The sequence below is a fragment of the Daucus carota genome, chromosome 2 (assembly GCF_001625215.2).
Source record: "Daucus carota subsp. sativus chromosome 2, DH1 v3.0, whole genome shotgun sequence".
In the NCBI taxonomy this organism is placed as follows: domain Eukaryota; kingdom Viridiplantae; phylum Streptophyta; class Magnoliopsida; order Apiales; family Apiaceae; genus Daucus; species Daucus carota.
This window is the reverse complement of record NC_030382.2, coordinates 15,102,731-15,130,671: the sequence shown is the minus strand read 5'-3', so window position 1 is coordinate 15,130,671 and position 27,941 is coordinate 15,102,731. Positions and strand designations below refer to the sequence as shown.

Genomic DNA, 27,941 nt, shown 5'->3' with positions numbered 1-27,941 from the left:
TATTTCTCACGTTTTTTTTTATTTCTCACGTTTTTTCTATTTTTCTCATTTTTTTTTTATTTTATATGTTTAGTGGTAATTGTCGTAGTTAGTATCACGAGCATTTGCATGAATTATGAAGTTAAGCCAAGTTAATTGCCTATGATGAGTTATGTGCGTAGTTCTTGATTAGTAATTTCAATTGCAATGCTAGGTTAGTACTTGGAAATTGCTTGTGTTGGAAATTGTAATTCACATATGTTCTTGAGATAGGATTTAGACGAAATTCCTTGAATTCTAGGATTGAATTGAGCACCCTTCAGCTTAGGTTTGTAAATCTTAAGTTTGGGGGAACTGAGGAGTAGATATACCTTTCTAAAAAAAAAAAGAAAAAAAAAAGAAATAGTAGTAAATAAAATTCACTAAAAAAAATAAGTGGTAGAATTAACTAGGTTGAGCTTATTAGTACTCGAGTAATTAAGTCTGAGGGGACTTTGTGCCTAACAACCTAAAGCCCTTCGTGGTTTGGGATTGTTGACCCAACGCTCGCTACAGGGGTACTAGTGCATAAATCTTTAGGGATCTCAACCATTGCACGGTTAAATAAACCACTAAAATAAAGTGAATAGTTGGTGTGTGAAGTCTTGTGGTGTTCGTAACGCATTTACACTACGAAGCGCTCTGACCTTAGACCGAGCAATTAATCACCAATAAAAAAGAAAAAAAATATAGTGAATAAAATAGAAGGGTGTGGACATTCTTTGGGACCTTGGCTTTTAGTTGGACTTGAGTGACGGGGTGTTAGTTTTAAACTTTTACGATTCTTGATTGGGATTCTGTGGGAGTAGTAGTTTTTGTCTTGTCTCAATAAAAGAGCATGCTTGCACACACTGGCACTCCACACTTGTAAATAGAAGAGTAATTGACTTAGTAGCGAGAGAGATGAAATTCGAGAACATTAGCACAATCTGAGGTATTATAATTGGCAAGGCAATTACTTCATAGTTCACTCATTCATCACGTAGTTGCATTCATGCATTGTATTGTATTATTGTATAGTGTCGTTGACGCTTGAGGACAAGCATCAGTTTAAGTTTGGGGGTGTGATAAGTGGTATTTATACACACTTATAGGCCTTCATTTCCACTTAAATTGGTTGGTTGTACTTAAGTGATTAGTGTCTTTTGATGTGTTTTTAGTGTTTTTCTGTGCAGGTCACGAGTTGAGGTGATGAAGTGATTTTCTATCATTTTAGGTTGTTTTTGGTGCATTATTTGCAAGAATAGAGAATTGTGGATTCATCACGACTTGGGATTTTGTGGGTACATCTTCTACAAACCCTCACGAGAACACACTCGTCCACTAGAGCTATCTAGGGGTTTAAAGGGCTTGTTGCATGTGCTAAATGCAACCGTGATCACCTACGGAAGTGGTACTAGAGCGAGGAAGGACATGCACGCGAGAACGAGCGGAATTGGAGAAATTGGCCATCCGGGGGCAGACACTAGCGCCCCCGCGCTAGTGCCTAGCGCGCCCGCGCTACATCACAGTCAATTAGCGCGCCTGCGCTAGTTTAGCGCGGCTGCGCCCAGCAGAATTGTTCCGGGCCGATTTTTGCAGCTTTTCTGATGGAATCGAGCAGCGGTCGAGGCCCGGTTGACTTGGTCAATGTCTTTTATTTTCTCATGTGTAAAACCCTAGCCTCCAAGTAGTTTTTTAGAGAGAACAATATCATAGTTTAGTTTTTTGGTAATCAAGCACATTATCAGTTTGTATTGGATCTTTCTTAGCGAGGAAGTGACAGTTTCGAGCGAGATCGTGAACATCAAATCTGTAACGTTGTGTTCTTTATTATTAATTCAAGTACTTTTATTCCGCTTAATTCTCGTAGTTTATTTATCATGTTTTCACTAGAACCCATGATGTCGATTAGTTCGATTATGAACTAACCGCCTTCATGGGATTCTAATGGACTTATCGATGTAGTCTAGTAAAGAATATTAATTACTTGATTTTGTGACGTACGTTGATTTCTTTGCATGCGCCGTGCTTATTCTTCTTAGGAGCGTAGCTAACTTCTAAGTTGTTTGTTAATTCTTTCTGAAGCGAGAGTGGATGATTGAATTTAGAACTATGCCATGTAAACATAGGATTATGTGAATGACACATAATTTGTGGTAGACTTGAACTATTTTTATCACCCTGTGTAATCACGATAGACGACTTGCTATTAAACCTCTCTGCTTACACTACCGCTATAGAGATATAGGGTCTGAGCTTTGTTGGTGTCCATGAGATCTCTGTCTTAATTGCGGATTTTGATTGGTATGATATGTGTACAACGAGAGTTGGCATATATTACTTTCGTGTTGTCTGATTAGGATCAGCAGTCGCATGTTAATCAGTAATTTCAATTCTAGATGAATTCGATAATGAAGTTAGAATCCCATGTGTTTTCCTATTCTGATTTTGATTAGTAAATTTAGTTATTAGTATAAAAGAACACATCCTTGTTAATTGTCTTAGCAGTGAAAATTACTCATACATTGTTGCATAGGTGCGTATTCTTAATTCACCAGTCTCTGTGGGAACGAACAAATATATTACTTGTGATCACGTGCGCTTGCGTGTAGATTTTTGCGAACAGAGCCCTTGATGCAAGCACAGAGAGAAAATGAGAGAAATGCAGGTGTCAATGAAGGGTTTAGTGAACAAGAATATCAAGCAGAATACAGATCCATATTGGATAGTGTTTCACTAGACCGTCAGACTTTTACTCATGGGATGTCTTCTGTCCAAGCTTTTGCAAGGATGGACAATCAAGCAGCTGAGAGGAGCTTAAATCTCATCCACACTACATCATCTATGCTTAGAGCAAAGGAGGCACTTGCAGCGCTGCCTGCCAATGCTGGAGATGATTTCCAATATGATGATAGTGATGAAGATCTCAATGATGCTCTTGAGGATTCTCTGGGTGAAAAGCCTACAGTCTCACTTCCATCTTGGCTCTCCATTCAATCTGCCAATGCAACTGCAGTCAGTCTTGAGTTGCAAAGGCAAGCCACCTCCATTCTTCATCCTCAAGCTGGAAGCTCTTCCTCTTCTCCATCCATCACTGCTACTTTTGCCAGTCAAGCTCTTGAAAATCTAAGACTGCACAAGTACCAGTCTCTCCATTTCCAGAAGGAAGCTGAACATCTAAACTCTCTCATCACATATGTCAAATCAGACTTATCCACAAAGATTGATGAGAAGTTTTCTACTGAAGTCCAAACTGCAATTTCTGCCTCTGACAAGAAACAAGCTCAACTAGAGAAGAAAGTGGAAGCTCTGGAAGAGAATGTTCAAGTTTTAAATTCCAGAATGGAAGAGATGCTCTAACACCAAAGGGTGCAAACTGGCCTTCTCTAACATCTTCTATTGGCATCTGGCATTCCTCTTCCCAGTTCTTCACTTGATGCTAACAAAAAGGGGGAGAAAGAACCTTTACCTTCTCCTGCTGAGTTGGTGAGCAGAATTCCTCCTCCTTTTCATACTGCTAAGGAGCAAAAGAGGCTTGAAAGGCTTGCAGCCTTGGATTCAATTGAAAAGAGATTGGCTCTGCTAGATAAGAAGGTTGCTTCTGCAACTTCAAATTCTCAATCTACATCTGCAGTTCCAACTTCTTTTCCTACAACAACTACAATTCTCAGGGTGATCACACCTGAAATTGTCATTCCCTCCAAGAAAGAAAAGGGTGAGCCATCAATTGTGAATGAGTTCAAGGCCATCCTATTTCCAAACAATTGTGGTTACTCCAGGCCTGGAAAAGACTCAAGCTCAATTTAGTTTCCACTAGCCAGGCCTGACAAGAGTGAGTACAAGCTTTTGGGCCAAGAAATTAAGAGCTACAAAGATTCTACAGATGTGGCCCTAAAATCTCATTTTGTCATCATCTACAGAGAAGGCCAAAAGCTGTTTATTGGAATTGGCCATCCTCACTACTCATTTGCTAAAGCTGAAGAGGTGGCCAGAGACTGTGAAAGAAAGGAGTATGAATCTCAACTTTCTTTGAATCAAGAAATAGAGGTTGATGAAAGGTATGCTATTGAGCTAGAAGAGGAGTTGGCAGCTGAGCTACAAAGTGAGAATAGATTGGCTCTTGAAACTTCTCCAAAGAAGAAGAGAGTCAAGTCTAGATCAAAGATGCCTGAGGCTGCCAAGAGAAGAGAAGAAGTGCCTGAAGAATCTGTACCTATCTCAAAGTCTTCTTCTCCAATCAAGGACACCACAGTGGTACATCCAGATGTCAACTTCCATGATGAGCCAATAATGCCAAAGGAGGAGCCAATTGACCTAGAAGATATTCCAATCTCAGCCTTCCTTGTTCAAGAAACTCCAAAACCAGAGAAGAAAGTGAAGACTGTGGCTAAGAGAATGGCTAACCCCCTTAAACCTCCAAAAGAACCTGAAAATCCAGATGACTATATTGTCATTGCCAATATTGAAGAAATTTCTGAGTTAGAGCTGGAGCTGGATGATCTTCAAGAAGTCAGAGGAATAGAAGCAACTTCCAAGCTTCCTGAAAGATTGGTATTCTCTTACAAAAGCAAAGGTGATGTCACCTGGCCTCTTCACAGAGTTCTGAGTTATGAAGGATTCAGATCTTTAACAAAGATATATGCTTCCATGAAGAGGACAGGAGGATTTACACCACCTGCAAAGCAAATGGTGTTAAAGAGAATCCTTGAAATCAGGAAAGAATGGTCCTCAGATGCTACTCTACAAAGAAGGCTGAAAATCCCCTACAATGGAAAGAAAATTCACCATGAACCAACTCCAATCATGGAGTTTAGGGACAGTCAAGGTGTTAGGAGATTTTTCAGACCTAAAGATCAACTCAAGGTTGCTAGCATGAACACTCTGAAGACTCTCCAATCCAAGCTTAACAGACAGGACAGTGATGAGGAATGGTTCTACAGGATTTTTCAGAAACAGATTGATATTCTTGAAGAAAAGCTTAAGTCCAGAAGAAGAAGATCTTCTAGGAATAAGTAAACTGCTCAGGCTAGAGGAGCATAATCATCTGTAAACTTTTCTAACTCTTGTATTTAAATTCTGCATTTTATTTTATTTATGTTTTGTTATCATCAAGTGTAGAATTTATGTCTGCATCTTCTCCAGTCATAAATTGGGGGAGATTGTTAGGAATCAATAATTTTTGATGATAACATAAACATTTTGTAACATGTCTTACTTGGAATCTTTATCAAATTTCAGTTGTAATTGTTATATTTCTTGTCTTTGGGAATTATCAACGGATGGGTAGAATAGGATAGCTAATTGTAAATATCCAATGCCATGTAATTTTATCTAAGTGAAGGATATTCAACTGATGAGATGTAACTATTCAACTGATGAAGACTGGATCATGTTTCAACTGATGAAAACCAAGCATTCAACTGAAGACAAGTATTCAACTGATGATGCTAAGGAATTCAACTGATGAGACTGGAACAGCATTCAACTGATGAAGCTTGTAATTCATTCAACTGATGAGTCTAGCGCAACATTCAACTGATGAAGTCAAGAGCAGTTGAAAGTAACCAGAACTTTCAACTGATGAAGCAAAGAGCAGTTGAAAGTGACTAGAGCTTAAGTCTGACAAATCACATGGATCGAAAATCACATGGATCGAATTACATTAAAATAGACATGGAAGCCTGATTAGGAAAATAAAGAGGAAGCAGAAACATTCTTATCTCATGCAATGCAATCTGGATCAAATCAAGATGATGGTCAAAGATGAAGACATCTCAGAAAGCATGCATAAGACAAAGATGTGCAGCATCGTTTTTAGATTAGAGTGCATTTTGTAATCTAGCTAAAAGCTTTGTAAAACTTGGAGTATATAACCAAGTTAGTAGCATCAGTTGAACTTGTTCGAAACACTTAAGAGAAAATCTGAGAGTTAGAATTTGTTCAAGTGATGAACCAGCAGCTGTGCGAATTGTAATCAATCCACAGATTCTTCTATATAAAATCTCACAGGTGGATCATTCAATCCACCCGTATTTTTAATACTTGGTGTTTTCTGTTTTATTGTTTTAAAGTGTTTGTTCTTGAATCTTTTAAATTTGTAAAAGATTGTATTCAACCCCCCCCCCCCTCTACAATCTTTCTTATAGTTGGTGTAAAATAACAATAGGCTTAATGACTCAGAAACAGCTTAAGCATAAGCTCAAGGAAGTCAAGCAAGAAAACAGGATTAAGGAACCTAGGAAAAACAGAAATGGAAAAGTAGGTATAAACAAAAGCCATAACTATATGCCTATTCCTAATGCTTCTAGGAAAACTTGTCATAACTATGGAAATCCTAACCATCTTGCTTCTTTTTGCAGGAAGAATAAGGACATAAATATTATGCCTTCCAAATCAGAAGTTAAGACTAGAAATGTTAGATTTAGACCAGAGAATCCTTGTTTTCATTGTGGTAGTTTATGGAATTCCACCTACACTTGTAAGGAATACCATAGCTTATATTATGATTACTATGAATTGAAACCTTCCTTGAATAAAAAGATTGATTCTCCAAGTTCAAACTCTGTTAAAAAGTCTGTTAGCATAAACTCTGATTTAAACTCTGGTAAATCTTCCGCTGCTAGTGTTAACAAACTTAACAAGAACAAAGGATCCAAGCAAGTCTGGGTCCTTAAAACTTACCATTAGTGGTTCTTGTGATTGCAGGGCAATAGAAAAAACATCCTAGTTCTGGACAGTGGATGCTCAGGACATATGACAGGAAATAAAGCCCTTCTATCAGAATTTGTGGAGAAGGCTGGCCCAAATGTTTCTTATGGAGATGGCAACATAGGGAAAACTTTGGGATATGGCAATATCAATCTTGGAAATGTCATCATTGAATCTGTAGCTCTGGTCTCAGGACTTAAGCACAATTTGCTCAGCATAAGTCAAATCTGTGACAGAGGATATCATGTCAACTTCTTAGAAGAACACTGTGAAGTTGTTAGCAAAAGCACTGGGGAAGTTGTTTAGAAGGGATACAGACATGGAAATATCTATGAAGCCAAGCTGTCCTTAAACTCTGATAACTCTGCAATTTGCCTTCTAGGCAGAGCCAGTATTGAAGATAGCTGGAATTGGCACAAGAAACTTTCTCACCTGAACTTCAACAACATAAATGAGTTAGTGAAGAAAGATCTTATAAGAGGACTGCCCAAATCAGTATTTACACCAGATGGCCTCTGTGATTCCTGTCAAAAGGAAAAACAGAGAAAATCTTCATTCAAAAGTAAAACTGAGTCCTCAATTCTTGAGCCTTATCATTACTACATGTTGATCTATTTGGACCAGTAAATGTCATGTCCATTGCAAAGAAAAGATATACTCTGGTCATTGTTGATGAATATACCAGATATACTTGGGTATACTTTCTTCACAGCAAAGATGAGACATCTTTTCTTCTGGTTGAGCATGTCAAGCAACTGGATAAAGTTTCTAAACATGCAGTAAAGATCATCAGGAGTGATAATGGCACTGAGTTCAAGAATTCTAAAATGGAAGAGTTCTGTAAAACAAATGGAATTAAACAAGAATTCTCAGCACCTGGAACACCTCAGCAAAATGGTGTAGTGGAAAGAAAGAACAGAACTCTAATAGAAGCTGCAAGAACCATGTTGAAGGAAGCAAAATTGCCAACTTTTTTTTGGGCTGAAGCTGTGCAAACTGCTTGCTTCACACAGAATGCAACTCTGATAAATAAGCATGGGAAAACACCATTTGAGATGGTTAAAAGCAGAAAACCAAATCTGAAATACTTTCATATATTTGGTTGCAAGTGCTTTGTTCTCAAAAGTCATCCTGAACAGTTAACCAAATTTGACTTAAAAGCTGATGACGGAATTTTTGTTGGCTATCCACTGTCAACAAAGGCCTTCAGAGTTTATAATCTGAGAACAAGAGTGGTCACGGAATCTATTCATGTATCTTTTGATGATAAGAAGATAACTGGCTTGGAAAATTTTGATGAACATGACCAGCTGAGATTTGAAGATGAAGAAGCATTCTCTGATTTGATAAACTCTGATTCTGAAATTATGTCAGAGCCTGTTATTCCAAATCATCAACCTCAAGCACATGTTGAGGGAGAGCACTATGACAATGGACATCTGGAAGAAAATGATGAGGAATTATCAGACAACACAAACTCTGATGCAGATTCATCAAACTCTGACAGATCACTATCAGAGAATAATGAGAGCATATCTTCAGCGGGAGCATCAGCAAATTAGAATCCTCATGGAGACTACATGAATCATGGGGGAGAAGCATCAGATAATCAAAATAATAATGGAAACAACATGGATTATGAGGGAGGATCCAATTCCAGAAGTCAACTGTCACATGCAAGAAAGTGGACAAAGTCTCATACACCAGATCTGATAATTGGAGATCCAGATGCAGGAGTACAAACTAGAACAGCAACAGCAAATGAATGTCTGTTTCATTCATTTCTATCTCAGACAGAACCTAAGAAAGTGGAGGAAGCTCTTCAAGATGCTGATTGGGTGACAACAATGCAAGAAGAGCTAAATGAATTTGAGAGAATTAAAGTCTAGACTTTGGTACCAAGACCCAAAAACAGATCAATAGTTGGTACTAAATGGGTATTCAGAAATAAAACTGACAGTGAGGGCATAATCACCAGAAACATAGCAAGACTGGTAGCCAAGGGATATTGTCAACAAGAAGGAATTGATTATGATGAGACCTTTGCACCAGTTGCAAGGTTAGAAGCAATCAGAATATTTCTGGCCTATGCTTCTCACAAGAAATTCAAGGTCTTTCAGATGGATGTAAAGAGTGCATTTCTCAATGGAGATCTAGAGGAAGAAGTATATGTTGAACAGCCTCCAGGTTTTGTGGACTCAAAGTTTCCAGATTATGTCTACAGACTTGACAAAGCACTCTATGGACTAAAGCAAGCTCCAAGAGCATGGTATGAAACTCTGGCTCAATTTCTTTTAGAAAGTGGATTCACCAGAGGTACAATTGACTAAACTCTATTTTATCTCAACTATGGTAAAGACTTGCTTTTAGTTCAAATTTATGTGGATGACATTATCTTTGGGTCTACTAATTCTAAACTCTGTGAAAGATTTTCAAAGCTTATGCAGTCCAGATATCAGATGAGCATGATGGGAGAGATGAGTTATTTTCTGGGACTTCAAGTCAAGCAGACTGATGAGGGTATCTTCATTAATCAGTCTAAATATACCCGAAACTTGCTAAAAAGATTTGGCATGCAGGACAGTTCAGCTGCCACCACTCTCATGGCAACAGCCACTAAGTCAGATAAAGACACTAGAGCATCAGTGGATATTACTAACTACAGAGGCATGATAGGCTCACTTATATATCTGACAGCCAGTAGACCTGATATCATGTTTGCTACCTGTCTCTGTGCAAGATTTCATGCAGATCTAAGAGAACCACATCTAGTAGCAGTCAAAAGAATTTTCAAATATCTCAAGGGCACAGTTGAGATGGGACTCTGGTATCCTAGAGAATCAGAATTTACACTAATTGGCTACTCAGATGCAGATTTTGCAGGATGCAAAATAGATAGGAAAAGCACTAGTGGAAGCTGCCAATTTCTTGGAGGCAGATAAGTTTCTTGGTTCAGTAAGAAACAAAAATCCATCTCCACATCCACTGTAGAAGCAGAGTATATTGCAGCAGGAAGCTGTTGTTCTCAGATTTTGTGGATGAAAAATCAGCTGTTGGATTATGGGTTAACTCTAACTCAAATTCCTATTTATTGTGATAACCAAAGTGCTATTGCCATGATAGGAAATCCAGTACAGCACTCAATGACCAAGCAAATCAGCATCAGATATCACTTCATCAGAGAACATGTAAAAGTGACAGTGGAACTGCATTTTAATCCTACAGATCAGCAGTTGGCAGATATCTTCACCAAACCTTTGGCTGAAGCAACATTTACAAGACTTGTAAATGAACTAGGGATGATCTCTGGTCCTCTCTAAACTCTGTTAAGCTATCTAAAAACATATCAGTTCTACCGATCTATTACAAGCATGTGTTATAACTGCTTCTGTTATTCTCTGATTTAAACTCTGATATGGTAAACTCTGATGATTATACTCTGACTCGACAAACTCTGATTGCATGATTTTTCTCTGCTGAGTGACATTCCTATAAAGAAATTGTTGCAAATTCCTGAATTGAGTCATAAATAACTCCATAGTCTGATATTTGTACAATTACAGATGTGGAAATTTCTTTAACACTCTCATGATCTTAATCTGACACTTAGACTGCCTTACTTCTTAGATTTTAGATATGCAATCAGTGTAGAATTTTCTTTATTCCCTTTATGAGCAAAGAGTCATTAAATCCTAAGTCTGGATTAGTCTAAACTATGCTTTCTCTATTCAGAAAAGAAAAGATCAAAGAAAATAGCAAAAACCTACTCAGGCACTCCTTTGAGATCTTAGATATTTTGTGTTAGGAAAGATCCAAGTGCATTGCTGGTATTAAGCAAAATGCATCAGAAAAGCAATATTTTTCTTGGGGACCTTTCACATTCTCTGATTACAGGAGAAATACTCTGAGCACTAGGAAATTGATCTGATGATAGTTATAACTCACTTACCCTGAGAAGTTTCCATTCTAAAGATTATCTGTGAGTCAATAAAGAGAAGCATATGTAAACTCTGATCCATACCATAGTAGACTCTGTTGCCAACGAAGTGTTTAAATAATTTTCTGACAATCTGGTTCGTTCTAAAAGTCTTGAGAATTTTGTCAATCTTTGTGACAAACTTAGATTCGTGCATTCACACACTTTACACTCCACGTTTGTGATAATCAAATTTTTAGACCTTGAGTGATTTTTGCTTAAATTCAAAAATAAATTTGTAAACTCTAAGGATAAATATTTGTCTTATTTCAAGACTTTTGATATGTCATCTCTCTTCAGACAAATTTTGTGTACATGTTCTGAGTTTGTCATAAATTCTGATATTTACTTAAATTCTGGCTTCAGTCAATCTCTGATTGACTTCAGAATTTATTTATTAAATAAATATTTGTCTTAGTAAAAATCAGATAAAATCTCTAACGGTACAAAATCTGTTTGCATTCTTTAGTGGAGTAAAACACGGGTGATCATTGTGTTTTATCGGTAATAGCTGTTTTACACAAGTTTACACGCAACAGTAATAATCACTACTCCACTACCGTTGCTTTTTACCGTTAAGGGATTGCCACGTGTCCCACTAACATTTTTCTTTTCAGCAGTTCGCGTGCATACATATATATACAGAATAAAAAGATTTTCTTTTTCACTTTTTACACGCCTCTTTCACTGCTGTTAATCTCTCTCACCTCTCTACTCTCTCTTAAACATTTCATCAAACAATTCTCATACAACCTCCATTTTTCATCTTTTTGCAGCAAAATGTCGACCAAAGCTTTCGATTTCGATGGCGCTCAGTTTGTCACTAACAACTACGCTGCAGTCTTGGATAATGATGAAGCACCCAGTGAGTTTCATCTCATTCAGGACTTCTTGGCTCACAGTGAGCTAATGTATGCTCTGACTCAACCAGAGTCTATCTCAAAGGCACAAGTTCTCACCTTCTGGCGGTCAGCAAAATACAATGATGGTGGTGAACATGGGTCCCCATCTCTTACTTGTCAATATGAGGGTCAGGAGTATTTCGTTTCTCCTGAGACAATTCGAAAAGCTCTTCATCTTCCAGAACATAGCAAATACAATGCTTCTGTCTCTACTCAAACCCTGCGCGATATGATGAACTTCTTTGGTTACTCTGGAAGCACAGATCACATGGGGGATCTTAAACGCCCCAACCTCTGCAAGGAATGGAACTTCTTTTATGATTGTATTACCAGAGCTTTCGGGAATAAGTGCAGCAACTTTGATACCATTCCAATTCTCAGTCAGCAAATTGGGTATTCTCTAATCCATAATCTCAAGTTTGATTTTGCACCTTTTATTTTGAGATTTATTAGTGATAGAAGACAGGAGAATCAGAATATAGTTTATTATGCTAGATTCTGTCAGTTGATATTCTCTTATTGTTTCCCAAATGTTCCCTTACCTGAAAATGATATTGAGCCTCCTTTTAAAATTACCAAGATAGCATTCATTGATATAATCAAAAAGGATACCAAAAAGGCTCATCTACATGTCTTTGCTATTCCTGTAACTGTCCAGTACAAGTTGAAGCTGGCATTGCCAGATAAATACAACCCTCTATTCTCTGATGAGAATCAACCTTAAACCTCCACTGCTCAGCCACAAGATGTACCCTCCTCTGGTCCTTCCCAACAAGGGTCAGTTGTAAAATCTGACCTTCCTTCACCTAAGAGGATTCTGAGATGCTCTAAGACCTCACCTCAACCTTCACCATCTCCTCAACCCAAAAGGAAGAGGAAGTTTCTTCAGCCTATCTCGGACTCTGATGATGAAGACACACCACCACCTCCATCACCTCCACCAGTGAAACAAACCAGGAAGAAGATCAAGCCTACCTCAGTTACAGATTTAACTGTGGATCCTCCTGTTGAGACAGTGGTTAGCCCTCTTGCCATGGTCACAACTTCTGATCTCGTGTTTGTTGAGCCCCTATCTACAGTCCCTGTTGATGAACCCTCAACTGCAGCTGACATTCCCATGTCAGAAACTACTCCTGACTTACTAGATAAATCAGATGATCTTTAGGCAGCAACTCCAATTATTAGTCCAGCAGAATCTCCTTTGCACATGAATCAGGATTCTCTGATTCAGGTTGAAGACCAAGTTGCAGCTCCTGTTCAGGAGATCTCTTATGCTACAAATTCTGATGCAGCCACAGAAGCTCTACCTTCACAAACTCTGAGCATTTCAGCAGTTGATGATGATGAAGCTGAGGAGGTAATTTCTGTTCAGATTCCAGTTCAAGCACCATGCTCTGATCCTCCCCTTCTCACAGCACATCCACAGCCTTCAGCATCTACACATCCTAGCACTTCTGGCAGAGTTAAAATCTGTCAAGTTGCCTACCATCATGGCATGTGCAGAGATGTGCCTCCATCTCTTGAATCAAGAGTTTCTGGTATAGAAGCCACTTAACAATCCATGCTGCATACATTATCTGTGTTGAGTTCTTCTGTTGCTCAGTTGGTCTCTTTTCTTACCTCTGCTGATGTCAAAAAGGGAGAGAAACTACCAAAAGACAAATGCTCTGGTGACAAACCTCTATCAAAGAAGAAGCCAGATGATGACAAGGACAAGGATGGAAAGGAAGCAAGGAGAAACTCTGATAAACAGATTGTTCTACAAATCAGAGACAAAAAGCAAACTACAGCTTCTCAGGCTGAAGGAAGTAGGAGTAATAAGGAAGAAAATTCTGAAGCAGTCAGAAGATCAAAGTCAATTAAGCAAATCTCAAGGGAACTGACTGTAATTGATCCTGAGATGCCAGCAGTTGAACAGCAAGGAGAAAATCTGATTTCTAAATCAGACAAATTGATTGAAGCTAGAGATCCAGAATCTCAGAAATTCTGTCAAACTCTGAAGTTCAGAGGAAAGGAGACTACCCTGTTTTACAAATCTCCATCTCTTCAAGCAATTGATGAAGCTGTTGCCAAGAAAATCTTTGAAAGGGAGAACCCCGGGGTAGATATTGAAGCTATCAGACTTGAAGAAGAAAGATTAGCAGCTGAGAAGATGAAGATCAGCAAATCAAGGTCTGACAAGCAGAAGCAAATCTCTGATCCCTCACAGAAACAATCAAGACCAAGAGAAAAAAGGAGGGGGAGATAAAATATACTGATATTAACAGACCCAGAACTAGATCTCAAGCAAAGTCTGAGACTGAGTCCAAGGACAAGGGAAAGCAAGCTGTTGATGGTGTTCTTGTATTAAAGAAGACTTCAATCATCAAGATTGCATCAGATGTTCCTTCTGAGAGATTAATTCAAATGAGTAAAGACATCAAAGTCACAACTGATGTGTCTGGAAATGATGAAGAAGAAGAAGAAATTGGGCTGACCAGAAAGAAAAATACAGGATTGATAACATCTGATCTGAACTTAACCTCTGACATTGCTCAGGTTAAGGTTCAAGAAACAAAGGCAAAATCTGATCAGTCAGAGTCTGTGGAGAGAAAAGCCTCATGGCTGAAATCAAGTTCTGATAAATCACAAGATCAGAACAAGAAGAAAAGCTTATTTGGAAGTCTTGGAACCAGTCTATATAAAGAAAGTTCTATGCTGACCAGATTTAGACTTCATGGAACCAGAGGAAAAGAAGCTTATGACACAACTGGACTAGGTCATTGGAAAGAAAAGGTGGAGACAAGCTCAGCAACCACCTTCAGAGATCCATATCCTCTGACTGATAAAGTTGGTGAAGTTGTCACTCAGAAGGATCTTGATAAGGTAGAGTCAGCACAAATTCTGATAGACACTCATGATGGTTCAGGTGATAAAGAGAAGATGGCAATCTTTTTCAACAATGGCAGAGTCTACAGAATATCAAAAGCTGACTTGTTATTAAAATCTTTAAGGGAGCTTGAGCATATTCACTATATGCTTGAGATAAAGAATGAAGTAACCCAGAGATGGTCTGATCTGATCAAAAGGACTATTATTGAAAAGAGAGGATTTTATGGAATAAAGCCTGATGAGGAATACATTCCCAAAATATCACAAGATGATGGTTCTGAAATTGAAATGCAGAAAAACAGCTCTGTTATGGAGACATTAGTTGGAACCAGAATCTTGGGGTATAACAATGATGCAGACAGACCAAGGGTAATTCAATTGGGTGAAGCAATGAAGAGAAGCAAGGCAAATGCCTTGAGATCAGCTATATACCAGACTGGGGAAGACACTGAAGAACTCAGTACTGTGAAGACCCAGATGATACAAACTCTTAAGAAAATTGAAGAAGATCTGATCACTCAGTTTGTCAAAGAAAGCTTTGGATATAGGCTGATGGAATAGATTGAAACTGCTGGTTCTCTAAGTTGTACTTAGTTCTGTGAATTAATTATTCATGCATTTGTCCTTAGTTATTTTTGACATCATCAGTACATATATAGTAACTTGTTCATTCTGATTAATGTACAAGTTGGGGGAGATTGTTACATATTTGATGATGTAACAGGTATCCAACTTGTTTAGTGTGCAGAAATGAGGATCAGAGTTTAGCCGGAAATCAGAGTTTATCGACTGCCAGCTGGATCAGAGTTTAGCGAAGGTCAGAGATTGCAGGCGCCTGATTTCTAGGAGAAGATCTGGATAAACAAGGGAGATAAAGATTAAGGAAGATTGTGCAGATCAGGACAGCAGAGGATAGCTATTGATTGGATAATTTTAGGAAGCAGATTATTATTAAATCAATCAGTAGATATCATGTAACTGTGTATATAAACACAGCTTAGGGTTTACTCTAGATGAGTTGAATATTGAGTACATTATTCTTGTAACCCAGCAGCTCTCAGTGGTAAATTATAAATCACTAAGAGAGTATTTGTAAGCTACTGTGATTTGGATTAATAAGAGTTTAATTAATTTATTCTCTTATTCGTGTATTCAGTATTGATTGTGTTCACTATATACATTAGTATAGTGAATTTATTCGGCCTAACATATCAGCAAGCTGTTTGTACCTGTTCTGGGCAGACATGATAGCAGACTTAAGCACCTCATTCATAGCTTCCCTTTTGATCTGAAAATCGAGAACAGAATCGACCGTGGAACGATGCTGAGAGGGAATACATAACTGCCTGGGTTTGGTACCATATAATGCTTCAAACGGACTCATATTAATGGCACTGTTATGAGTAGAATTATACCACCATTCTGCTAGACTCAGCTCCCTACACCACTGTTTCGGTCGAGCACTAACCATCACCCGCAAATACTGTTCAAGTCACCTGTTCAGCCGCTCGGTCTGGCCATCAGTTTGTGGGTGGTATGAAGTGCTGAGTGAGATTTTGGTGCCCACAGAAGTAAATAACTCCTTCCAAAACTGAATAGTAAATATTTTGTCACGGTCAGACACAATGCTCCTTGGCAGGTCATGCAGCTTGTAGACATTATCCAAAAATAATTGGGCTATAGTGGTGGCACTATACGAGTGAGATAAAGGAATGAAATGCCCAACCTTAGTCAGTCTGTCTATTATCACCATTATACAATCTTTATCACCCGATTTTGGCAAGCCTTCCACGAAGTCCATCGAAATGTCTTCCCATATTTGTGTTGGGACTGGAAGTAGTTGGAGAAGCCCCACTGGTAGTGTGTTGCCCGACTTCACCCTTTGGCAAGTATCACATGCTCTGACATAGTCTGTAATCTCTTGCTTCATCTGGTGCCAGTAAAAGAATTGAGAAATACGCTTAAAAGTAGCATCTTGTCCCGAATGGCCCCTAATAGGACTGTCATGCAACTCCCATAATATATTCTGCTTCACAGATGTTCCATTCCCCACATACAAACACCCTTTGTACTTTAGCAGCCCATTGGTGAAAGAAAAATCACTATATTGAGGTTGCTTGAGAGCAATGCCAGATATAATATCAGTGACTGTCGAGTCACCCATGTAACTATCAAGAATCTCCGTTACCCACCCATTTTGTAACACCGTCATCTCCCATACCTTTCCCACTGTCTCACCTTCATGTAAACGTGACAGAGCGTCGGCTACAACGTTGTCTTTGCCCTTCTTATAGACTATCTCATAGTTCAGACCCATTCACCGAGCCAGCCACTTTTGTTGAAGAATGGTGGACAATCTTTGTTCGAGCAAGTATTTAAGGGACTGATGGTCAGTTTTAATGATGAAATGGTTCCCCTGGAGGTAGGTGTGCCATTTCTGAGTGGCAAGAACGATGGCCAGGAGTTCCTTCTTATATGTAGACATGCTCTGGTACTTGGGTCCCAAGCTTTTGCTGAAAAATGCCACTGGTCGCCCTTTCCGTGTGAGTACAGCTCCCACCCCACTGCCACATGCATCTGTCTCGACAATAAAAGGCACAGCATAACCTGGTAAGCTGAGAATGGGAGCTGTGACCATGGCATCCTTGAGGTCCTGAAAAGTTGTGGCTGCTGCTGTGTTCCACGAGAACGCCCCCTTCTTTAGCAGTTCAGTTAAAGGTTTGCTAATGACTCCGTAATTCCGAATAAATCGCCTATAGTACCCAGTAATCCCCAAAAACCCGCGTAGCTGTTTAATGTTACTGGGTATAAGCCACTCTTTCATTGCTTGGATCTTAGAAGGATCGGTTGAGACGCCCTTACCAGATATAATGTGGCCCAGATATTCAACTTGTGGCTGACCAAAAAGGCATTTACTGAGTCTGGCATATAGCTGATGTGATCTCATTATCTCCAGGACCTGTTTTAAATGAGTCACATGTTCGTCTAAGGTGCCACTGTAAACCAATATATCGTCGAAAAACACCAAAACCGTCTTTCGTAACTGGTCTTGAAACACCTCATTCATGAGAGATTGAAACATAGAGGGTGCGTTTGTGAGACCAAACGGCATTACCTTGAACTCATAGAGACCTTGGTGTGTCCGGAATGCGGTCTTAAACACGTCATTAGGAGCAACCCGCACCTGATGATAACCCGCTCGAAGGTCCAGCTTTATGAACCACTTCGCACCCTTGAGCTCATCCAACAACTCATCAATTAGGGGAATAGGATATTTGTTCTTAATGGTGATGTCATTGAGGCGCCTATAGTCAACACACATCCGCCAAGATCCATCCTTCTTCTTCACTAGGATAATAGGCGAAGAAAACGGGCTAGAGCTCTTTTGGATAATGCCAGATTGAAGCATTTCCTTGATCTACCGCTCGATCTCAGCCTTTTGGACGCAGGGAACCCTGTAACCCCTTTGGTTAACCGGCTGACTACCCTCTTTCAAGTGGATTTGATGGTCCTGAGCTCGTTGTGGAGGGAGACCTTGTGGTTCCTGGTAAATGTCTGTAAACTGTTGCAACAGTGGCTCCAAAATGGGAGGAGTTGGAGCACTCTGCTGGTCCACAGTTGCTCCTTGAAGCATACAAATACAGCCAGTAGCGACACCTCTTCGTGAGTGCAGCAATTTATCCATACTCTTACTACTGATGGCTTGGAGGGAACCATGGGAGGTGGAACCCTATAATGTCATTGTTTTGCCCTCCTTTTTAATAGCAATACTCAGGTTATTGAAATCAAGGGTAATCAGGTTATATAACTGCAGCCAATCAACACCCAAAATGATATCCGACCCACCTAATGGAAAAGGCCTCATGTCTGTCTTAAAACGATGGCCCTGAAATTATAAGAGAGGCCCTTACACATGGTATCAATTGTAGTACTCGTGCCATCTGCAACTGTGACAAGCAAGGGAGAGACCACTTGAGCAACTAGTTTCAGTTCCTTGACCAGTGTGCTGTCAATAAAGCTATGAGTGGAGCCGTTGTCGATGAGAATGTGCACTTTGCGACCCTTCATGATGAATAGTACTGCTAATTTTGCTACCTGCGAGGGCATTCAATGAGATTTCTCCAGGAGTGCCGAGCACAGGATCTGTGCCTTCCTCTACTGATTCAAACCCCATACCACCATCAGGCTCGTCTATTTCCTCACCCAGTAGCTTATACAACTTGGATTTACACTCATGGCCTGGATGAAATGGTTCATCACAATGGAAACATTGTCCCTTGGCCCTGCGCTCCATAATGTCCTTGCTACTCAGTGTTGACCGTGGTTTTCTCGAGTCCTTGGAGTAGGCTTTAGAAGTGACAGCAGCTGTGCGGTTAAGGGAGTGAGTCTCAGGTTGAGAGTGTGGAACAAACTTAGTAGCAGCCTTGGGGGCATAGTGTACTGTCTTTGAGGATCTGGCCTCCTCCTACTTTGCCAAAAACATAGCATCACTCAAAGTCAAAGGACGAAACATCCTCACAGCCACCTTAATAGAATCTTTTAAGCCGCTGATAAAACTACACAAGAAATATTCTTCATTAAACCCTTTATTTTTCTGCACCAATAATGCATGAAGTTCCTCAAACTAATCTTCATACTCTACTAATGTGGCAGTTTGTTTCAGCTTATTGAACTGATCCTGGATATCGTGTTGCTCAGGGTTCTCAAATCTGAGAATTACATCATTCTGGAAAACGTGCCATGGCACCGGAGGTTTACTGGTATGGTAATATATGTACCATGTGTTAGCTTTGCCCTCAAAGTGCATAACAGCTAACTTCACCTTCCTACTATCATCAACATTAATAAAATCAAAGTACTATTCTGCTTTCAGAACCCAGCCTTTTGGATCATCCCCGAAAAACCTCGGAAACTTTATCTTTGGGTGTGGGGTGAAAGTGGTATTTGAGGAAATGTGGGGTATAAATTGACCATTAGGGCTTGGCCCAGCAGCTGAAACTAGGGGCGTATGTGGTGTGGACATGGATAGGAAAGAATGGTTGAAAGTCGAAAAGATGATGGGTTGGCTGATGGGAGGCATACCAGTAAAACTAGTGGGTATGTACGTAGTGGGAATCTGTTCTGAGTTGTTACCAGTAAGCATCTGTTGAGTACAAATGCTAGTGCTAAAATGTGGGGAGCAACAAAAGGAATATGAGCCTAATTAGATCCTGTGTGTGCAACAGAGAAAGGGGGTTGCATAGTGTGTAGCATATGCGGAATAGTAGTATTGAAAGGGAGAGAAGAATCTAGAGTACCAGTGTTGTTAGGCCGCCCCTGAGAAGTAGGTGTTCGTGTCTGTGAACTCTGGTGAAAAGCACCTCCAGTGTCAAATGTACTCCCAAATTTCATCTCAAACCCTGATTTGAGTGGCTCACTGTTGGCTCCCTGGGTAGGCGAGATCTGTAACCCCAGAAGCATCTGCTTAATTTCCTTTAATAACGCATCCATACCCCCAATTCGAGATTCCATCCCTTCCATCTTACCCTTAATCTCCTCTCGATTTTTCGTCATTTCACCCATAAATCTAGTAACCTTGCCATCCTGTACCCCCAGTCGTTCATCCAGTCCTCTCAAGCGAGTGCCGTCAGCCATGAACGGAAGGAAGCCAAGGGTCGTGAGCTCTGATACCAATTGTAACCCACTCAACAGATTTATCGAAATAACGCTACTAAGATTATGAACTACAGGAGAAGAAATCAAAGCAAAAGAGAGAAAACTTTCATTGCAGAAAAAATAGATAACTTCTTTCACACCCTTCTCATTTGCAGCGCACTCTATATATCTACCACCTGGACACGTGTCCTTCTTCTATTGGTTTACTGCTAACAGAATATGGGCTCAGGATCCCATATTGATGCTAATAAAACTACACCGTTTTGGCATTAATAGTCCAATACAAAATATACTAATGTAACGATATTGCATTAAAACATAAAAAGGCATTCCCGCTACAGAAGAGGAAAACCCTGATTTGGATTTATTTACTTTTGCAAGTTCCATGCAACGAACCTATCAAGCTTTTTCAAGACCAAAGTGTGTACATTTTGGCAATCAATCCACAATCACATCTTATCATTGACCCGTGAAATGAACCGATTAAAGTATTAAAGTTGACTGCATTTTGTATAAGACTTTGACATAGATGAAAGTATTAAAGTTGACTGCATTTTGTATAAGACTTTGACGAAGTGGTCACATCTAAGAAGTGAAGGATCAAAATTGAGTGAAGTTTCTAATTAATGTCGATTTTGAAACATGTTAAACAAATGAATGGGGTTTTGATATTTTCCCCAACAAATAAACTAATAGCAACTAAAAATTCCATGCATAAATGGTAAAAAATTATTAGGAAAATCATGCCCAAGGGCAACAAGCATTCTTGAATCAAGCAACAGGAATTTTTAATTGTGGTTGCATGTCATCTAAGCTAGGCAACAGTGGACTCTTCTGAAACTCATTTCTTAGTTGTCCGCAAGCTGCATTTGCATCTAGACCCCGGGTCTGACGTACACTAGTAGTTATTTTTCGGGATTCTAATATAGCTGTGAATGCAAGCACCTGCCATTAGAGATAAGAAACTAATAATTTATATCCAGAACAAGAATAAAAATACACACACACCAAATACAAGTGAAACCGATCATATCATGGTATTTATAACAAAAACAGAAATAATTGTTGATAAATCATGGTCAAATTACACTATTTGCTTATGCATTCCTGAACTAGTATTGCGGGGTTAAATGATTTATATATATAATATATAATTATACTTGTGAAGTATACATTGGTATGAAAGGACAAAGGAAATGCCTCTATATTATAGCGTATGCATATAAGGAGAAACTAGGGAAGCTTACTGCTTTTCTGTATGGGCGTCGATACTCAGTACCTTCTACTGGATTGAACGGAATTAAGTTTACGTGATGACCACGACCCCATTCATTGAGTAGTTCTGCTAATTCCTTCGCGTGCTCCACTGCATCGTTAACCCCGGCTGTATAAAAATGACTAAATGCTATAATACAAGGTGAGACCAAATATTAAGGAAATAAAGATAGTAGTAAGTTTTTGCATAAAAAGGGTACAAAACCTAGAAGCGTGTACTCAAAAGAAACCCTTCTACTTGTTTCTAGAAAGTAGTCTCTGCAATCCTTCATAATTGCATTTAAAGGATACGACTTTGCACTAGGCACAATTTGTTCTCTTAGTTTCTGGTTTGGAGCATGAAGGCTGATGTCCAAAAGAAAGCAGAGGTGAGTAAAAGTCAAAGCAGGAGACATCGAAAACTCATGACATACTTGAAACATTTAAAACTATGGATATGAGAATAATTTAATAATAATAAGCACATTTATAATTTGCTGATAAAATAAAAGCTCTTAGAGAAAATCCATTGCTATTTCATAAATGGCTATAGCCATTGTGATATTTTGATTTTTGGCACCAAAAGTGACTGTCGGTGCTAACATAAAACTTTCAAACTTTCACTCCAATGCTTGATTCTAAATTACAAACTATCCCCGACAAAAAAAATACAATAAAATAAAATTACAAACCAGCTTTCATTGAACTAATTCTTTTTCCATAACAGTTAGCGGCAAGGACGACTATAGCTATAAATTGTAATTGGTGCTATAGCCAAAATATAGATCTAAATTTACAAATGATCAATCCAATGCATAGCTATAACTGAACCCATAAATCAACTGTACCTCTGCAAGATTATATATAAACGCATTTAATTAAAGATATGCATCGGATTGGTCATTTTGTAAATTCGTTCTATTTTTTATGTGCCACACCAAGTATAGCTATACATTGGACTTGCTTTTAGGACTGTTGAAGCAGGATGCACGATAACAAGCACTTGAAGATGTAACTAACAAGGATAGCAAATTACTTGCAATCACATTTGATAGTGTTCAGAGAGTCCCAACTTCTATACATGTTCAATTCCAACTTTTGTCATATATTGCACTCCTAATTTGTTATTACGTAGGTAAAATATACAACAGCATATCAGCCGTGTCCATGTGCTACTAAATTAAGTACAAGAAATGAAGCATCAATTTCATCAAAATTTTAAAGTCGACATATGTTTCATGCGAATGATAGTCAACAATAACAAAAGGACAGTATGTCAAGTCGTCAATAACAACAATTTACCTTAGAGCTAATGTAGACTGAAGCTTATGAGAAGCCAACTTTTTTATAGTGTTTGGAACCCCAACCGTAGAAATTGTCATCATCCTTTGGCCTATTTGTACATCCTACAAACAGGAAGATCACAACTTACAAGTACTATAGCGGAAATTCTATATAGGAGGCATGTGTTAACTTATATTCTTTATTATTACACAACAGGAACTAATTCAGCTAAAAACAACAAATGATGTGCTTGAAGTAGTCAGTTATTTTATCTTCAAAATGTTCAATCATTTAACAATGTCAAGTAATTCAGAAACAGATTAGTTACCACTTTCCAGTACTTGTGTCATCCCCACCCTGCTCATTTTTATATTTATTTCTGTCAAATTAGTTACAAGAAATAAGGATACTTCAATCAAACACGCCTAATCTCCATTTGAACCCTTACCCCCTATTACCAAGAGCAGATGGATAACTTTTTGGCTATAAATCAAGTATTGACCTCCAACCTCGTTTCAAATCAATTGACTGTTTATTTTGTTTCAGAATATGAGCCAATTAAAAATTGAAGACAATGTTACTCGGACTTTACATCTCGGGTGAACTAATGATCTTGAATCCTTGGAAACTTTGGACATGACAGTTGTTCCTTATTAGTTCCTTATACGGAAATTTGGAAACTTAGAGCAACTTTACGACCACATTTGAGATCATGGTTGTCACGTCCGTAAGTCGAAGCGACTCGATGGACCTCTGGCTAGACGACTAGCCGATTAGTCGTAGACTAGTCGCTGACTAGTCGGCAAAAACATAGTATATTTTTATATATTAAATATATAAAATATATATACATCTTGTAATTTAGGTTAACACCTTAACAATTTTATATTCCAGAATTTAAGGAATTAAATATCGAACACTTGAAGAGAATGATGGAAAAGTGGAAAGAGTTAACAAATAACAACAAAGCAAAGTACTTGTGATCATATAAAATATGTAACAAGAAATAACAAATTTTTAAGAAATGTCATGTTTGAAACTTAGATCAGTGTCCTGGAGTCCCGTATGACATTCCAATTGTAAATATGAACAACATACTTAGAGCCTGTTTGCATGGGCTTAATGCCTAGACTTTAAATTATTTTCGATTTTAAACTGAAAAATGTATGTTTGCGTAATAAGCCAGAAGTTGACTTATTTTCTAGAAATAAGTCAGTGAATTAATTTTTTAAACTTCTTTTTTGATAAAATCACCCTTAAGACATAAGTTACCCATACATCACTTTTATTTTTATCATTATATTTTTAATAACTCACAAGTCATTAATAAGTCAAAAATACCCAAACAGACATTTTAAGCTCATAGCTTATCACATTAAGGGGCCGTTTGGCTAATCTTATTTTTCAGAAATGAGGGCTTATTTCTGGAGAAAAGTACATAAAATTCTACTTTCTTTTTTTTTTGAAATAAGCCTTCATTTTTTTTTTGTCAAATGACAAATATGAAACACCTGTTTAACATTTATATCCATAAATATTATACAAATATGCATTTTTTAAAAATAAAAATAAGTCCTTAATTTAATAAGCAAAGTTTGTCAAACAACCGCTAAGCCACGTTAAGTCATAAGTTATAGGCTTAGCCAATCAGGCTCTTAGATTTAAAAAAGGAAATTTGAAGATAATCGCAGGTTATCAAAATTATAGAGAGAAAAACTCAAATCTTGACATTTTTTTCTAATGGAAATTAAATAAAAATTATAATAATATGAGAACAATTGATATAACCAAATTAATAAAGTTTGGACCTACAAAAATTCTATTAAGATGAACAGCTTTTAAAAGGATTGGTTTTCTTTGATTTAATTTAAATGGAAAGGTCATGCAAGCATGGGAGGGTTGATAATGGAAGCGACTTGGTTGATATTTGTTTAAAATGAATATGGCACTGAGCACAAAAGATAAAGAGTAAATGATTGATGTTTGTTAACAAAGTTGTCAAGTGTCAACGGACCTTATTCAGGCACTGGTGAGCTCCGAGAACTTCTTTCAAGTTTAACATCGGCTCCCCCATTCCCATAAATACCACATTCGTCACCCTGCGTTTAAAGAGCTCTTCTATTGCCAAAACCTACAGATAAAGAAAAAAGAGCCTTTTATCAGACAAATTTTAGCTGTTATAGAGGATTGGATTAAAAAAATCATAAAATAGAATGACGTACGAGGGTGCATTAAGATACAAATTATCTCCTCGTACGAAATATAAATCAGATTTCACTCACATAGGTGAAGCCAGCCTGATACAGTGCTTTACTCCCGCTTATTCTAACTCTTTTATTGTACAAAATTTCAGGCGGGTAATCAATATTATCAATGAGTTTATTGCTTACACTAATGGAAACTAATGGAAAGCTTATATTACCCTATACCAGATAGTGTCATAACTACTTAAGCATTCGAAACTTCTCCACAATAAAAACCTAGGAACTGAAATTGCATAATAAACCTGTTCAACGATTTCATGCCTCTTAAGGTTCCTCGAGAAACCTCCCTTGCCTGTAGCACAAAATGAGCAACGCAATGGGCAGCCTACCTTCAATTATTAGCCAAGGGGGTTGAATATTAATAGAAGAAATCATAAAAGTGACAAACAATAAACAAAAAGGTAGGTTGCAACAAAAAACATATTAAGATCCCTAAATTTATTAAGAACATATCAATCTTGTAACTATTGTGTCTTCTTCACATTACCTGCGAGGAGACACATGCTGTAAGGCGCAGTGACCCTTTCTTGTCTTCAACTGGTATGCCCACGGTTTCAACTAGTCGGCCATCTTCCAGCTTAATCAGCAACTAAAAAGAACATAAAATTAAGATGAAAATGAAAAAGAACATCACGAAGATGCTTCAAGTACTTGGGTTGATCGAAAGTCTTTCTTGTATTCAATATAATAGTTGCTATCGGCCTTCTTTCTTCTTTTTTTTTGATATGATTCTAATCAAGGGTAATAACCTGAGAACAATGGCAGTTGCAAAGAAACTTTTTAAGAATGTTGTAACCTATAACATGGAATTTACCATTTTCTCATTACTTAATGCATCTTGCTGTGGCAATTATATTTGAAGGGTCCTGTTCTACAGCAACCACGTGTTAGATAAGGGTTATCTAACACACTGTACGGGGGCCATTGGATTTATATTTCAAGGGCTCGGATCCAATTTTGGGTTTTTAATGTATCCGCGGTTATTTTCCGCGGAAGGGAAAACTCCCTATCCGCGGTTATTTACCGCGGAAGGGAGTTTTCCCTATCCGCGGTTTTTTATAGCGGATACATTAAAATCTCAGATTGAATCTGAGCCTTTGAAATATAGATCTAACGGCCCCCGTACAGTGTGTTAGATAACCCTTATTTAACACGCGGTTGTCAAGGAACAGGACCCATATTTGAAATATGGTAGTATGACTAACCAACACAGAAAATATGTAGCAATTTTTAATCCTGAGGGGGGTAAAGAATAGAAGTGAGGAATAAGTACTTTGATAGTGCCATCAGCTGCAGTGACCGATTTATGAATAGGCGACCTCCCAACTGTCCAACCAGCTTCTTCGAGATCATTTCTAAATGGCACAGGCACTGATTTCCTCCCCAAATTTAAAAAAAAATCAAAACTAATCTTATAAAATGTAAAAAAAAAAAAAACACAAAAAAAATCAAAACATCGAAAAAGAGGATAAAAAGTACTGACAGTGAGTAAAATCTTGGATTTGTTTAACCTTCCTCTTGTATAATAGCTGGTGGAGCTGTTTGCCTCTATAACTTTGCTGATTACAAACAAAATATAAAATTGCACACATTTATTACACTAGCAGAGTAGAAGTTGTGGAATCCCTAAATTGAAAAAAAAAAAAAAAAAAAGGGATAAAAATAACAATCAAAGAGGTACAGAGATATCCTCCGTTGTCCCGGGACACCCGGGTTCGACTCTGGCTCACCCCGAGATTTATTAGAATAGATACTAATTTGTAAGGCGTATAAGCCTGCGTTGTCAAAAAAAACATGAATACCTGGCCGAAGTTGAGGGCGAGTTGTTGAAGGTCGAGTTCGGACATGCCTAGCAGAACATGAGAATCAGCGGTCTTGACCATGGGGAGTGAGGAAGAAGAGTTCATGGTCAAGGCACGTGACCTGACCGCACGTGCCAGGGGAACTGAAGAGGAGCACAAGTAGTGTATCACCAACGCCATTTTTCTTTATCCTTTTAGCCTTTCTCACCTTCCTCCCCTTTCTCGATTCCGATTTATCCTTTCGGCGCCAGTGGCGACTGCATACATTACCCAATTTTCAAAAAATTCAATTTTATATGTGCATTTGTTTTAGAAAAGGGAAAATACATTTTTTTGTCACTCAATTTATAGTGTTTTTAGAAACTTGCCACCCAATTATATTTTGTTTTCTTTTACTCACTAAAGTTAGGTTTGGATCTTTTTTAGCCACCAACTTAGGTTCGGATTTGATTACTAGCATTATGATAATTTTATTTGTCACTAAACTTATTGCTTCTTTAGAAATTAACCACTCAACTATAATTTTTTTTATTTTACTCACTAATGTTAGGTTCATTTTTTTTGTCACTGAAGTTAGGTTTGGATTTGATTATTAGCATTACATTAATTCTGTCTAGCATTATTAAAATACAGTGGTAGTCTGTAATAATATTTTGATGATTTAGTATATGTCTGTATCTTTATATATAGTACTTTTCATGTCTCCAACGTCGTTTACTTTGGGCGATAAGAATTTTACACGCATTTTTTGGCTTTTAAAAGACTACTTTCATAAAGAATTTTAATTTTGTCTTCCGAATAAAAATTCAGCGTTTGAATTTTTACACACAAAAAAATCACAAAAATAAGTTATGAAACTATATATTATAAAAGTCTTAAAATACGTGCTAAGCAGTAGAAAAAATTGTAAACTAATGAGAGGGACGGAGGGAGTAATAATAATAAAATGATGCATTATAGAGGTGTTAGGAATCAATAATTTTTGATGATAACATAAACATTTTGTAACATGTCTTACTTAGCATCTTTATCAAATTTCAGTTGTAATTGTTATATTTCTTGTTTTTGGGAATTGTCAACGAATGGGTAGAATAGGATGGCTAATTGTAAATATCAAATGCCATGTAATTTTATCTAAGTGAAAGACATTCAACTGATGAGATGTAACTATTCAACTGATGAAGACCGAACCATGTTCCAACTGATGAAAACCAAAGCATTCAAC

The 27,941-nt window shown here is 38.0% G+C and overlaps 1 protein-coding gene across 2 annotated transcripts; it reads right to left on the bottom strand.

Moving 5' to 3' along the window:
• Positions 1-20,696: 20,696 nt before the first annotated feature.
• LOC108205734 (uncharacterized) lies at positions 20,697-27,005 on the bottom strand. 2 transcript variants are annotated; one of them, XM_017375774.2, is made up of 10 exons: positions 26,717-27,005; positions 26,398-26,473; positions 26,188-26,285; positions 25,402-25,503; positions 25,157-25,243; positions 24,665-24,781; positions 22,669-22,772; positions 21,593-21,732; positions 21,360-21,496; positions 20,697-21,057 (listed from the first exon to the last, which is right to left on the bottom strand). In XM_017375774.2, the coding sequence occupies exons 1-10, from the start codon at positions 26,894-26,896 to the stop codon at positions 20,884-20,886; spliced, it is 1,215 nt and encodes a 404-aa protein (XP_017231263.1). In that variant the 5' UTR covers positions 26,897-27,005; the 3' UTR covers positions 20,697-20,883. The 2 variants fall into 2 exon arrangements, with proteins under 2 accessions (XP_017231263.1, XP_017231264.1); XM_017375775.2 differs by having other exon boundaries at positions 20,803-21,057; positions 21,392-21,496; positions 26,717-26,992.
• Between the last annotated feature and the right edge of the window lie 936 nt (positions 27,006-27,941).

What these genes read in the sequence shown, in the direction of transcription:
- LOC108205734 (XM_017375774.2), bottom strand. Translation starts at nt 26,896, where the DNA reads ATGGCGTTGGTGATACACTACTTGTGCTCCTCTTCAGTTCCCCTGGCA. An exon ending in AATCCAAGATTTTACTCACT is followed by an intron (nt 26,286 to 26,397) that starts GTCAGTACTTTT and finishes GGAGGAAATCAG; the next exon opens with TGCCTGTGCCATTTAGAAAT. An exon ending in GGCATGAAATCGTTGAACAG is followed by an intron (nt 24,782 to 25,156) that starts GTTTATTATGCA and finishes CTTTATCTGTAG; the next exon opens with GTTTTGGCAATAGAAGAGCT.